The sequence below is a fragment of the Xyrauchen texanus genome, chromosome 4, assembly GCF_025860055.1.
Source record: "Xyrauchen texanus isolate HMW12.3.18 chromosome 4, RBS_HiC_50CHRs, whole genome shotgun sequence".
In the NCBI taxonomy this organism is placed as follows: domain Eukaryota; kingdom Metazoa; phylum Chordata; class Actinopteri; order Cypriniformes; family Catostomidae; genus Xyrauchen; species Xyrauchen texanus.
Window position 1 is genome coordinate 9,206,704 of NC_068279.1, and position 14,608 is coordinate 9,221,311.

The 14,608-nt window shown below is 36.2% G+C and overlaps 1 protein-coding gene across 1 annotated transcript in view; it reads right to left on the reverse strand.

Annotated features, from left to right (window-relative positions):
• Nucleotides 1–2,721: 2,721 nt before the first annotated feature.
• LOC127643279 (kremen protein 1-like) overlaps nucleotides 2,722–14,608 on the reverse strand; it is a 91,008-nt gene continuing 79,121 nt past the window's right edge. The window contains exons 6-10 of the mRNA XM_052125949.1: nucleotides 13,044–13,153; nucleotides 12,692–12,914; nucleotides 9,278–9,499; nucleotides 6,616–6,700; nucleotides 2,722–6,250 (exon numbers count right to left, since the gene is read on the reverse strand). Coding sequence (XP_051981909.1) covers nucleotides 6,094–6,250; nucleotides 6,616–6,700; nucleotides 9,278–9,499; nucleotides 12,692–12,914; nucleotides 13,044–13,153 — 797 coding nt within the window. The 3' untranslated portion in view covers nucleotides 2,722–6,093. The remainder of the gene's footprint in view (nucleotides 6,251–6,615; nucleotides 6,701–9,277; nucleotides 9,500–12,691; nucleotides 12,915–13,043; nucleotides 13,154–14,608) is intronic.

Here is a 14,608-nt window from a genome sequence, read left to right on the forward strand (position 1 = left end):
GTGGATGCCGCTAACCTCAGCTGAGCAACGGAGCAACTGTCCAACATCGTCTTCAGGTGATAGTTTGTGCTCTCGAATCACGTGTTGCAGTATTACTCACTTGTAAATCACTGTACAATCGCTGGATGTTAATACTTTGAACACAGAGGAAAACTTATACAATGGTAGTGCTCGTATATATTACACATTTGGAGCTCATAAATGAGATATGTTTTATACTTTTACTAAATAAAACCACATTTGTTGTGATAAAGCACTTTATTTTAGAAAGAACAGTCGTTTCCTACAACTCTTGACACTTTCGAGTTAGCTGAATACGAAACTGGAAGATTTGTATACACCTGAGATTTGACCGGAAATACGTAGTCAACGTTCCATGCATAGGCTGCATCCGAAAATTTAGGCAGCTGGCTTGCTACCCTGCTGCCTAATCAGTTAATGGCTGTACAGCCTCCGGAGGCAGCATTTTCCATTAGTCCAGTACGCAAGGGAAAAATGACACTATTTTGACACAAAGACTTTTCAAAGTCCCTTTCAAGGCAAGTCAGTTCACTCGGCGGCCATCTTTGGAGCGCTTCCCGTGCATGCTGGGGAGTGTTTTTGTTTTTACATAAACAAGCGGCATAAAGATACAGCTCCTACTCTACTTAACAAGCAATATTACAATCAAATAGCATATTTAAAATTAGTAATACAATCTGACAACAATGGTATCATAAACTGCTCTTTCGCTCAGATCACGCTAAAAAAGTTTTCAGGCGGGTTCAGCTAACGCGCATGCCCATTCTTGAGTTGACTGAAAGGCGATGTCTGTATCTTAAAGGAGATTGGCTCTTTTACATGTAAGGCGGGACTTCGTTTTCTACATCCGTTGGCCGTTCCAATTTCTCCCATTCATTTAAATACCATTGGTCCGTCTCTGCTAAACTGTCTCTGGCCTTTTGTGCAGCCTTCAGTTTTTCATAAAAAATGGTGCGTTTAATGACCCTTACCAATAGGGAGCAGTACAGGATTAATTTTCATGCTCATTACAACACTACTGACTGGGCGTCTGACTAAACGCAGCATATTGTGAAAGAATGGTACTTGAAGCGTTGCTCGAAGAGTAAAAGGCTTATGGGTTTTATATGGGGTAATCATATTCAGACATATCACTATGAATAAAATAGATTAACTGCCCGATATCTGTAGTGGAGTGCATCAGTCATACAATAATAAACCTCAATGATAAATGTTACTTTTGTATTTCACAGGTCTGTCTGACTCACATTCTCCAGTGAAAAGTTTGGACATGCTTCAATGAATTTATGTATTTCGTGATTTAAAAAAAAAAATGTTAAATAAAAAATTGTGCTCTGGGTAAATGCTTAAAGTTAGTTTTGTAGACAAATGTAATCGTGTTAAAGCATTGATGTCTTTACAAAACCAAACCCTCAATATTTGTTTTTCATGGATGCATTGGACCAGACAGTGAAGGGAAAGCAGCCAACACATGCACAGCAAACATGGGAACTTAAAGGGATAGTTTACCCAAAAATGAAAGTTCTCACATCATTTACTCACCACATTGCCATCCCAGATGTGTATGACTTTCTTTCTTCTTCTGAACACAAAGATTTTTAGAAGAATATTTAAGCTCTGTAGGTCCATACAATGCAAGTGAATGGGTACCAAAATTTTGAAGCTCCAAAACTTAAAAGCAACATAACCACGACTCCAATGGTTAAATCCATATCTTCAGAAGCGTGGGTAATGATAAGTGTGGGTTTGAAACAGATCAATATTTGTGCTTTTTTTTTTTTTTACTATTAATCTCCATTTTCACTTTAACATTCTTCATGCATACTGTCACCTATTGGGTAGGGAGCCGAATTTATAGTATAAAAGGACTTAAAAATGTGTCTGTTTCTCACCTACACCAATCACATTGTTTTTGAAGATATAGATACAACCACTGGAGCCTAACGGATTACTTTTTTGAGCTTAAAAATTTTGGTACCCATTCACTCGCATTGAATGGACCAACAGAAAATCTTTGTGTTCAGCAGAAGAAAGTCAAACACATCTGATTGCATGAGGGTGAGAAAATTACGAGATAATACACATTTTTGAGTGAACTATTCCTTAAATTACTGTATCAAAAGCATCCCAGGTGGCACCTCAATAAGTTGGTTGTGGAAATTATGAGCCCAAACTTTTAATTGACAGTATAGTAAAAGTACTTTGTTATCCACATTTGTAAATGCGCTCACCACACATACCATAAACATCTGCAGGTGGGCAGCTGGACCTCCACACACACACAGAGGGGGAAATGGCTTACACATGGGGCCTGTAATTCAGGCTTTGTTTGTGCATCCACTCTGCGTCTGGTAGTCATTTTATCTGATAAGCATTTGAGCAACACAGAAAACATCAGAGCAGAATTTCTTCCTTCCTTAACCTTTTCCTTCTCAAGTCTCCAGCAGATGTTAGCATTTTAGAGGTCTGTCTAGTTTTCAAATGCATGTTTGTTTGAGTATTTCCCCCTTTGTCATATCTGTATACTAAAATGCTGCAGAAACTTTGGTCATCTTGCAAGCAAATTTTGGAGTGTCCTTAAAGATCTAATTTGCATTGTAAATCTCCCTTCTCTGTTTTCCCTGTCCTCATTAATAAAAATGGCATTAGTGACAATTCATAGAGCACAAAAGAGACACAACAGGCATAAGAAACATGCATATTTATTATTTTTGCACACAGAACACATTAAATAAAAACTACAAAGGTCTTTATACAAAAGATAGATTATGTTCCATTTACATCCAAAATAATAATTTATGGTATAAATTAAAATTCTCACTATTTTATTTACAATTCCATGAAAACAACATCTTTTTTATAATCCCTGGAAGCACCCTTTCCCAAAATTATAGGGATTCCCATCTTGGTTACTCGGAAGGAAAGCGCACTGACATTGTGATAAACCACAAAAGGATATGACACTTTTTCCATTGCTAAAAGTACTATTCAGGCTATATAAGTGAAAATCTGGATTCTGCATTACTCACCAGTCTTTCCAGACAAATAAGACCTTGTTAGAATTAACCTGTCACTTTGAGTTTGTCTCTATGTGATTTGACAGCCATGGTCTCTTTATCTCTTTCTGTCTGTGACTGGTGATACTATAGCATGCATGGGTAGCCCCGGGCACTTCAGAGCTAAGGGTATGAAGTATGCAATAATTAGGACAGTGTGCAAATGAAAATATGGCAAAAATACAGCATCGGGTCAGCCAAATACACTTGAATTGAGGAAGAACCTTGAAACACTGGGTGGGCAGCTTGCTCAATTACAGGTCTATAGTTATACAGTATTTCAGTAGTTCGCAAATTAATGTAATCCTGCCATGAGGATAGTGTAATCATGTTTGGCTCACTGTCCCTGGAGGAGGGCTCAAGACTTGACCTGCACTCGAATACCCCCCCCCCCAAGACAAGACCCAAGATAAGTACTTCTGTTAGAATAAATAAAAGTGCATATGGTGATTTTGTTCATTTGTTTTGTTGGTAAGTGCTGTAATTGTGGCACCCACAAATAATGTATTGCTGACCACCCATTTTCAGGGTGTTTGGCTATATACTGAATGTACTCACATACATGGACGTTGAAATGAGGGGCCTTCACAATATTGCTAAAACAACTGTATCACTGTGCCCAAATCAGGTTTGATGCGATAAAACATCAGATGATTAAAATTGCAATGAGTGACAAGGACAGCGTGCTAATCATTTGGCTTCTAAATCTGTGGCGCTGTTTTGGAAGTCCGACCCACAGTAAAATCTCATTGGTTCAAAATGTTGCATCACATAACTACACACTAAAGGAATGATCCAGGTTCAATACAAGTTATTGTATTGTATAGCAGATAACCACCGGGAACAATTTAGACTTGTCCCTTGTATATTTAAATACAAGCTAAAATTGCAGTTACTGTAAGGCACTTGCAATAGAAGTGAATGGGGCCATTCCATAAATATTAAAAAATATTAAAAAAATATCACCACAAAAACACATTTATGCATTTATGTTACATTATTACATACATTTTACATAAACATTATACATGTTAAAAATGTTTTAGTGTTATAAAACCGCTTACAGGGGTTACCGGCATTATGTTGTCATGGCAACAAGTTGTAATATTGGATATAACTTTTCACAAAAGGATAGTCAGCGATTTTATCACACTAAAATCATGTTAACATGTATAACGTTTATGTATTGTGGCTATACTTTTAAAACATTGTGTATTTTTTATATTTATACATTGGTCCCATTCACTTCCATTGTAAGTGCCTTACTGTAACCACAATTTTTGCTTGAGGTACGAATCCATATTTTGTTTTTTTGTGTTTATGTGTGTTAATCAATATTATGCCACAATGTCTGTCAATTGAGCTTAACTTGTATTGAAACTCGAACGGAGCTGTTAGGCTAAATGTCCAGTCTCGGGCACCATTCACTTTCATTGCATGAGAAAAAAAGATGCAATGAAAGTGAATGGTGACTGAGGCTGGGATTCTGCCTAACATCTCATTTTGTGTTCCATGGAAGATAGTAAATCATACGGGATTGAAATGACAAATGGTTGAGTAAATGATGACAGAATCTTTTTCATTAAACAAAAAGCTTGTTGTCATATCATGACTGGTTAGGACACATCAAGTGTAACATCGAGCATTGAACACAAAACTGTAAGACACCCCTCGTGTCAACTCATATCTTGATCTGTAACTAATGGCTGTTCAAGTGCTGTACTCATGACCCTTAACCGATTGTGTGTTCCTTTGTAGGAACATCCTCAGTCCTCATAGCAAGCAGTGCAGTGATCCTCGTGGTTTTTGGTTGACTGGAAAAGTGCTTCAGAATCTGAAAGCAAAAGTTATGGTGAAGGGGGAGAAAGAACAAATTGTTTTGGAAGAATTTCACCACTGCCTCCGTTGGGGAGTGAAATGAAAAGGGAATAACCTTTGATCATTCCAACACAGAATTACACAATGTTCATCACAATGCTTCTTTTGCTCAAGTCAAAAACCTGACAAGAACAATATGCCCCAACGACACCCACAATCCCCTGAAAAAAATTTCTTAGTGCTTCTTCTCATTTTCAATTCAATGGTCCGAAGGATCAATGCTTGTTTACATCATTGTGGCCACTTAGAAGAGTTTTTTCAGTCCTTAAGGCACTTAAAGGCATTACAGAAAGATCAAAACCCAACACAGACCAAAAAAGATGGCATGAGAGGTCCATAGGGATTACTTAACTAGAACTCGTCTTGAACATTGCCCAACTTGTAGCAATTGCAGGCTTTGGTACTTCGCAATCCATTCGTCTACTCTCCAACTCTCTCGAGACTACTTTGTTGTTCACTTTGAGTCCTCAAAGATCTGAAACACTTTCTCCTCTACATGATTGTGTCATCAATCCTCTGCTGGTTCAAACAGCTCTTTTATCTTATGAGAAAGAAGTTCTGTGCTCCTCAAAAAGAGGTGATCTACATTAGAGCGACAGAAACTGAATCGTATCTCTCTTCCAGAGGGGCTAGTTGGGCACATGAGTGGCATTATATTGGTTATACAAGTGGTTTTGTCTTTCAGTGTGGTCCACGGGGAGTCTCACCCTTTCTGAAGACATTTATCAGGGGTTGATCGCTTCTGCAAAAGCACCTGGAGAAACGGTTGGGCCCTTTTTTGGCATCCATTATGAGTTTGTTTTGGTCTGTTGCTCTACAATGTCAAGACAAACCAGACATTTCTTTTGCTAATCATATCACTTGGTTTATTTGTGCACTTGTCACATCATCCGTGATTGGTTGAGATGCAAATTAAAAGTAAATTCGTTTTGGCCAGTGGGATTGAGGTCTCTCTGTACCTTTCTGGCCAAGTTCCTTACCAACAACCAATCATCCCTGTTGGCTGAGCTTTGCTCTGGTCTTTTGAAGTCGATCAAGGATGGTTCTACTCCCTTTCCGTAGCCCAGTAGCATTACGTACAGTGTGTGCATTCCTTACAGGGGGGCTAAAGCAGCCGTAGAGGTAAGAAGAGTTGAAGTTAGATTCCCACGAGAGGGCTAAGGTCCCCATGGTGGTTCTTGAGTTTCTTCTTAAACAGTGAGATGGTGGAAGGTCTGTAGAAGATGATCCAAGGTTCAGATGTGGTGCTCTGCACACATGATTCTGAACTGCTGATCGATGGAATGGATGAGGACCTAAGAAACAAAGAGGGACAACAAGGTATAAAAATCAGGACCAAAACGAAAGTTAATGCCAATAAAACTTTTACATATGCTTCGATATGTGTAAAAAAAACATCCATTAAGAGTAAAACAGCAACAATAAATCTGACAAAAGCACACGGATAAAGAAGCGACTCAAAGTTGACATATACAGTATATAGTAGCTACCCCTTTAGCCTGCAATTAAACCCAACTGTTTGAGGGGGAATTCTGTTTGAGCTACTCAATTTTGTCTATCTTTCACTATTATTTTTCAATTGATGCTTTACAGTCACAACACAAAAAACAAAGCTTAAAAAATTTTATTAAATTCATAATTTTGTGATACGTTTACTTACTTTACAGTAAGGTGCAGTAGCAGCTTAGCTACCATGGCTATTGCTGTTAGCATTAGCAGGGCAGCTAGCGCATAGATAGTCCACACTGTAAAACATGACATGTTTATTACCGACAGTAAAACTAATGCAGCCTCATATTTACAATCATACAGAAACACACAGTTTCACCACAAAAAACAAGTATCTACCATAAATAGGGGCTACCTATGGAACAGTAAGTTAGTTAGCTAAGGAAAGATAAAATTCGGTAAATTCCCTTATAAAAATGCACCATGAAAGCCATTGTTTCGCTAAAATACTATAGAACTAGATTAGGTTTTGCATTTGCTACAGTTATAAAGTAGTTGTGACTATTGTTTAGCCATAAATAATTAAGCTGTGAGAATCTTTGTCATTTTGTTGTTGTGTTGAATGTTTTGGCGGTAAATACTGTTTATCACAAGGGAAATGTAAGGAAATAACAAAGCTGTAAAAATAAACCTGTATTGTTCTATTTTGTATTTAACAGTTCAGACACATCACATCAACACATCAAACTGCTGCTGTTTTAATTTAGGTTTTGACAGAAATCACGACTGAAACCTCTGCTTGTCTGCTGTGTCCTGTATGGATTTTAATGCGCAATTTTGTTCCCTTAATGTGATAATTCACCCCAAAATGAAAATTCTCTTATCATTTACTCACCATCATGCCATACCAGATTAGTATGACTTTCTTACTTCCGCAGAACACAAATTATGATTTTTTAGTAGAATATCTCTGCTCTTTAGGTCCATACAATGCAAGTGAATAGGTACCAAAAGTTTGATGCTCAAAAAAGCACATAAAGGAATCATAAAGGTAATCTATATGACTCCAGTGTTTTAATCCATATCTCCATAAGTGTTCACAATCTTATTATTAGGGCTGTCAATCGATATATTTTTTTTAATCAAATTAATTACATGGTGTCCTGATTAATTCATCGCGATTAATCGCATATACAAATATTTGCTGAGAAAGCTCCTCATATAACAAAAATTCTATATATAAAGATTATACATACTTATATCAATATATAATTATAGTTTTCTTTAAATATTTAAATATATATATATATATATATATATATATATATATATATATATATATATATATATATATATATATATATATATATATATATATATATATATATATATAATATATCATATATCATACAGCTGAAATTACACTTACTGCCCTCTGGATTAAACAGGTGGTACTACAAGCTTGCATTTCTCAGGAATCTTCCTTATTATGGTGCGATTAATCGTGTAATTTTTTTTAACACGTTATATTTGTCAAATTAATCGCACTCAATTAACACGTTAAATTGACAGCCCTACTTATTACATAAAATAAAGTCATTTATTGCAAGAAATATATGCATGAAGAATGTGAGTCACTAAAAACACGAGAAGAAGAATGTGAAAGTGAAGTGCAGATTGACTGAGAAGGGAGGAAAATTTATAGTGAAAGAAAAGGACTTAAATATTGATCTGTTTCTCACCCATGCCCATCATATCATGTCTGAAGATTTGATTTAACAAATGAAGTCTTATGGATTACTTTTACGCTAACTTTTGTGATTTTTTTAAGCTTTAATATTTTGGCACACATTCACTTGCATTGTATGGACCAAAAGAGCTGAGATATTCATCTAAAACCCTTCATTTGAGTTCAGCAGATGAAAGAAAGTCATACACATTTGGAATGGCATATGGGTGAACTATTCTTATATGGGATGGTTGGCAATATTTTCATTGTGAAATTATTTTCATGACAATTAAGCACATTTTCTCATCCCTAATATAATAAAAAAAATCGTCATGGTCCTAAAAAATAATCTTCATGTTCTTAATGCGAAATACTATTCTTATTTTTCCCTTTTTGGTAATATTATTTTAGGGATCAGTAGACTTTAATAATTAATTTATTTAATTTATATTACTGATCCATATACATATATACATAAAAAAACACTTGTCTTGACATAGACTAAACATCTAGAATAGTCTCTGTCTTTGCATTGAGTTTTCTTTTTAGCTCTTTTGAATGCCTTTGTTGAAATATGCATTCCATATTTATTTTACGCCTAGCACTGAGAACTTAAAAAGGTAATATAATTACTTAAACAGGTAAATAATAATAATGTTATTGTTGGGGGCCTGGGTAGCTCAATGGTTAAGATGCTGTCTAGTTCGAATCCGAGGGCGTGCCGGTGGGGCACGTGGTGAGTTGAGCAGAGATACCGCGGGGGATGTCGTGAAGCCTCCACACGTGCTATGTCTCCGTGGCAACGTGCTCAACAAGCCACGTGATATGATACGTGGGTTGACGGTCTCAGACGCAGACCCGCATTGAGCGAGTCACTACACGACCACGAGGACTTAAAAGCACATTGGGTATTGGCCATTCCAAATTGGGTGAAAAAATTATGTTATTGTAAGGGAAAAAATGGGGAATAGGGGCTGCAGTATAAGGCAAGGATAAAAATTATAATGCCAAACAAGTCCATAATAAGTAATCTCACTAACATTTCTGCCTATGCTAAGTTAATGACATCTGGTATGAAAAGTAAGTGAGGACTGAGTGTAAGCTAAGTGTAACTGAAGTATAATGAATAGAAGTAGACACATACTGGTTCTGTGGCCTGCCGTCTGGCCCGGTCCATGCCACTGACCTGGCATGTTTGCAGGGCTTGATGTGATTACGTAGTACAGCAGGGAGGATTTCCCACTCTGACTGCTGTTTGATTTTTCAGTCGTGCTTCCAGTATGAGGCCTCACTGTACTGGTGTCCTCTTCATCACCATCATCGTCATCATCCTCTTCATCAGGTCTGACACCTTGATTTCTGAAAGCTGTGGGGAGGAAAACTGAGTTAATATGTTGTGATAAGGAATTTGAAATAGTAATAATTATCATTTGTGCACCAATATACAGCAGGGTGAGAAGTTCACTAGTGAAAATGCCTCTATTTTGCACTCGGCATAAAACTCTGAGTAAAAAGTTTGATATATTTAAATACATATGAGAATTTCGTAGAAACGTTTTGCTTTAAAAAAAAGAAATATTTCTGAAATGCACCCAGTACATTCTAGCAATGCCCTAGCAACTACCCCGAACAGCCTAGCAACCATACAGAATACAAAAAACACAGAAAACACTCACATTTTCTTCATAAAATGTAAACTGTGTAATAATATTTGCATTTAAAATCTCTGATGTCTTTTCTCTCCTGCATTCACCAGTGATGACATACTCTCGACATTACAGAAAGATATTTTTCCACCTGTTTCAAAATAACATCACCTCAGTCAATCACAAATTACCTCAGTGTAGCAGACACAGATATAAAACCAATATGTTGTGTTTGAATCAAACTCTGCCTGCAGGCAAAAACGGCTCTGTGAATGGTGAAAGCCAATTTGATCCGCTGACCTTTTCTTTCAGCAAAACATTTTTTTCCATTTCATACTTCCCATTGTCAATTATTATTCCTCAGATTGTGGTTAGTGAATTCTGCCTCCCGAAGTAACACAACAGAAAGTGACAGTGTGTCTGAAAATTGTTTAGAACCGAAAAAATGGTCAGAGCATTCAGAGTGCAATGCAACAGAGAAGAACCATTCAGTGTAGTTGATCAGTGCTTACACATATGTGGCTTTGGACTATTCTACTTTCATTAATAATAACTAATACTGATTGTTTAAGTGACAGCATAACTGGATAAATCACTTGTGATTAGTCTCATTCTTGTTACATTGATGTATACTGATTATGTAAAAGGTTTCAGAAGAGAAAATCTATTAGTCTCCTATGTGCATTCATGAGAGGAGCTTGTTTGCACTTCCTCACATACACAGAGCGCGGATGTCAAGATTTTATAGCGAATTAGGACTTAAATGTTTGTCTATTTCTCACACTTCAGAAGACATTGATTAAACCACTCGATTTGTATGAATTATCTTTATGCTGCCTTTATGTCCTTTTTTAGACCTTGAAAGTTTTGCACCCACTTCACTTGCATTGTATGGACAAAAATCATACATACTTCAAAATATCTTTGCTTGGGTAACACAAACCTAAACAAATTTGAGACGGCAACAGAGTGAATAAAATGACGAGAGAATTCAAATTTTTGGTTGAACCATTCTATTTTTCTCTACAGGTACAGTAAATCTGTACTAAGTTACCCATCAGATGCTGCAGTGCAAATGCAAAGATGTAGTAGAGAATGCATCAGGCTGCACCTGCAGATGCAAATCTATACATGCACTACTTTATTGTGATTGGTTTCTAGTAACAATACCTTTAAACAACACATGGAAATTACCTGGTATGTTTTGCATTAAAGTATAGTTAAAGCCCCTCAAATAACAACAATTTAATATATAATGATCAAATAATTATAAATAGTTATATTTAAATAATTATAAATAAAATAGATACTGTATTATATAAATTATAATTCAGATAATTAAAACGCATTATATTATTGTGGCAATCTAGTAGAGCATTGATAAGATCAAAAAGTGTATTTATTACCATATTCTTTAACATAAGCCTATCATGACCTGCAGTCCACAGCAATTTCTTTTGCAATAGAATTTGTGAATCGGTCAGAGATAGATATATTCAGTATTGGGGAGTAACAAAATACATGTAATTGGATTAAGTATTTAAAATACAAAATATAAGTAACTGTATTCCACTACAGTTACAATTTAAATAATTAGAATACAGTTACATTCAAAAAGCATTTTGATTACTGAAGAGATTACTCTTCCATGTAATTTTATTGTAATTTGTTTCATTTAATATTTAGTCCTTTCAGATGGAAAATATTTATACATATAAATGATGTGATCCAAAGTGCATTTGAATAGCGGTGAAACACTTTCATATGATGTGTTACATTCATACAAGCAGACAGAGAAGTAAGTTTGAAGTAAGTTTGGAGCAGAAGAAATAGAAATAAACCTTGTGAAAATTGTTAGCTTTACGCTAAGCTAAAATGCTATTTCTAGCCATTTTACATGCACATGTTACCAGACACGATCATATTTTTTTATCAAGAACATTCACGTTGGATCCTAATTTCTTTTTTTCTAGTGAGACCTTTTGATACTAGGGCAAAAATCATATTCTTGATATTTTTTTTTATTGTTTTCCTGTAAAATTACTGTGCTGAAGAAGTAATCCAAAGTATTAGTATATGTTACTGACCTTGAGTAATCTAATGAAATATGTTACAAATAACATTTTACAGCATGTATTCTGTAATCTGTAGTGGAATACATTTCAAAAGTAACTCTCCAACCCTGGTGTGGCAGGGCGGAGGGCGGGGCTGGATCGTGATTCCGCACACCCGACCCCATATCAGGCTAATTAGGGATAAAGGCAGACTGAAGACGGCAGTGAGAGAGATTTGCGGACAGCTGTTCGACACCTGTGTGTGTGTGTGTGTGTGTGTGTGTGTGTGTGTGTGTGTGTGTGTGTGTGTAAAAGGGTTAAAGGGAAAGGAGGAGGCGAGAACCGGCTTGACGATATAAATAATTATAAACTGAACCAAAAAGACAAACACACACACACAGGTGTCGGACAGCTGTCCATAAATCTCTCTTTCTCTGTCGCACTGCAGCTTCCAGTCGGCCTTTATCTCTCTTGAGGGCTAATTAGCCTGATTAGGGGCCAGGTGTGCAGAATCACGACCCTGCCCCGCCCTCCGCCTGCCACACATGGACATATCATAATGGCTTTTCTAAGGCTATCTCAACGTACACAGGTGTCTGATGAATGCTTTTAGTGGTTGCATTGCATCATAAACACAGCGATTTTAGGCTGCTGTGTCAAGATAATCAGTTTAAAACTTAAAATGTCCAGCTGTATTTGAACACTAGTACACGTAGTGTAAAGCAAGCCTGAGTGTGTTGTTTGTTCTCTGAACAGCTGTGCATTGCTTATACAGCTAGAGGTCCGCTTACTGCCCCCTGCTGAAAACAGGTGGTGCTTAAGCTTAAAGAGTTCAATCAATAAAAATTGAATCCTCACCATGATAAAGAAGAGAAAATCCCTGTGCCTCGTTCGTCCTGTCCGAATAAAAATACAGAATGACGAAGTCTACAGTGACGTTCACAATGTCCCGTGGTGGATTGCGCCCATCAAATCGTGCCATCACCTGATTAGAGTAGCCATCCAGAAGTTCCACCATATCAGTCTGATCCACAATATTGTAAAAAGTAAAGTTAAACAGAATGACAGATGCCCCTGGAACCTGGGAGAACAAAATGTCCAAGATAGTGACTTTGGCAGCCTTTATGCCAGATACATATTCTAATAATTTTGGTGTGTCTTGGCACTAGAAGCTCGTCCTCCATTCGAATATTAAAAGCATTAAATGTACCTGAATGGTCCAGTAGCAGACCCTGCCAGGTTTATATTTGTCTGGGAAGTCAGGAGAGTAGATCACTGCAGAGGGCGAGGTGTAGTTTCCTCCACAAGCTCCCACTTTTGCTACAGGGGAAGAGTGATAACTTCTTTTCAATGCTTTTCATTATTGAAAATAGAGGTTGCTAAGCTAATTACATTTCTTCTAATAAATATTTATATATACTTAATTGAAGTATATACATCACTTTAATACATCTTAAACTCTCTCATGCTGAAGTTACTTAGAAAAATGAAAATTCTGTCATCTTATACTTATGTTGCAAACCCATTACTTTTTTCTTCCATGAAACACAAAAGATGTTAAAGGAATATTCCGGGTTCAGTGCAAGTTAAGCTCAATCGATAGCATTTGTGGCATAATCTTGATTACTACAACAATTATTATTCTTTACAAAAACAAAAGTATGTGTTACAGTGAGACAATTACAATGGAAGTGAATGGGGGCCGCTTGTTGAATGTTAAAATACTCACTTCTTCATAACTATAGCCACAATACATAAACAATATGCATGTAAACATGATTGTAGTGTGATAAAATGATTTAATAACCTTTTTTGTGTAAAGAATTTTACAACTTTGTTGCCAGGATGATGTTAATGTCAACAAACCCCAGATATTACTGTTCAAATGACAATTTAACAAATTTACAGCTCAATTAATCCATTAGTTTTAACAGAGGAATTAATGTATGTGCTTTTATAAAATTTTAAGCTTAAATTTCGGCTTTTAAACTCTCCAAAAATTGTCCACATTCGCTTGCATTATAAGTGCTCCACTGTAACTCTTGAAACATTATTTTAAAGAAAGGAAGTTAATGGAAAAGGAAATTAAAAGTCTAAATAAATATTTGTGGTTATCAACATTAACTTGTACTGAACCTGGAATATTCCATAAAAAGAATAACAACTTCAATTTCCATCTGTTTATCACTGAAAGCTATTGTATGATTTCAGAAGATTTTGAATATGGACTACGGCTCATACCCTACCAAATTTCTTCTGTTGTGTTCCATGGAGATTTCTCAAGAGGGCGAGAAAACAAATCATCATATATGGGTGAATTATTCCTTTTATATCAGGTAAATATTAGAGGGGATATTGCAGACTGACTGTAGTAGATCAGGTCTATACAGAGCTCATGATTTCATAATAACACGTCTCATAGTAACAGGTTAAAGTAAGATAAGCTCTCTCAGTTCATCAAACAAGATATGTTAGGATTTGTGCCTGGTTGCATAAATCACCTTAAGTGTAATTTCCCTTAACATCACCCTAATGATTCCCTTAAACTTAAGGGTGTTGCAGGAAATAACCCTTAAGTGTTACTTAGGCTTTTTATGGGTAAAGCATCACAATCCCTTATGATTTATGATTTTATACTTAAGTGTGCCCTTAAAAACTGTTAAGTGTTGCATAAAGCCCCTTAACTGCCATTTTCCTAAGTATTTCCTAAGGTTAGGAAGACTTCATCTTAAGTATAGGTTAAGAGTTTCAAGGTTTAAAAAAATGAATATACGG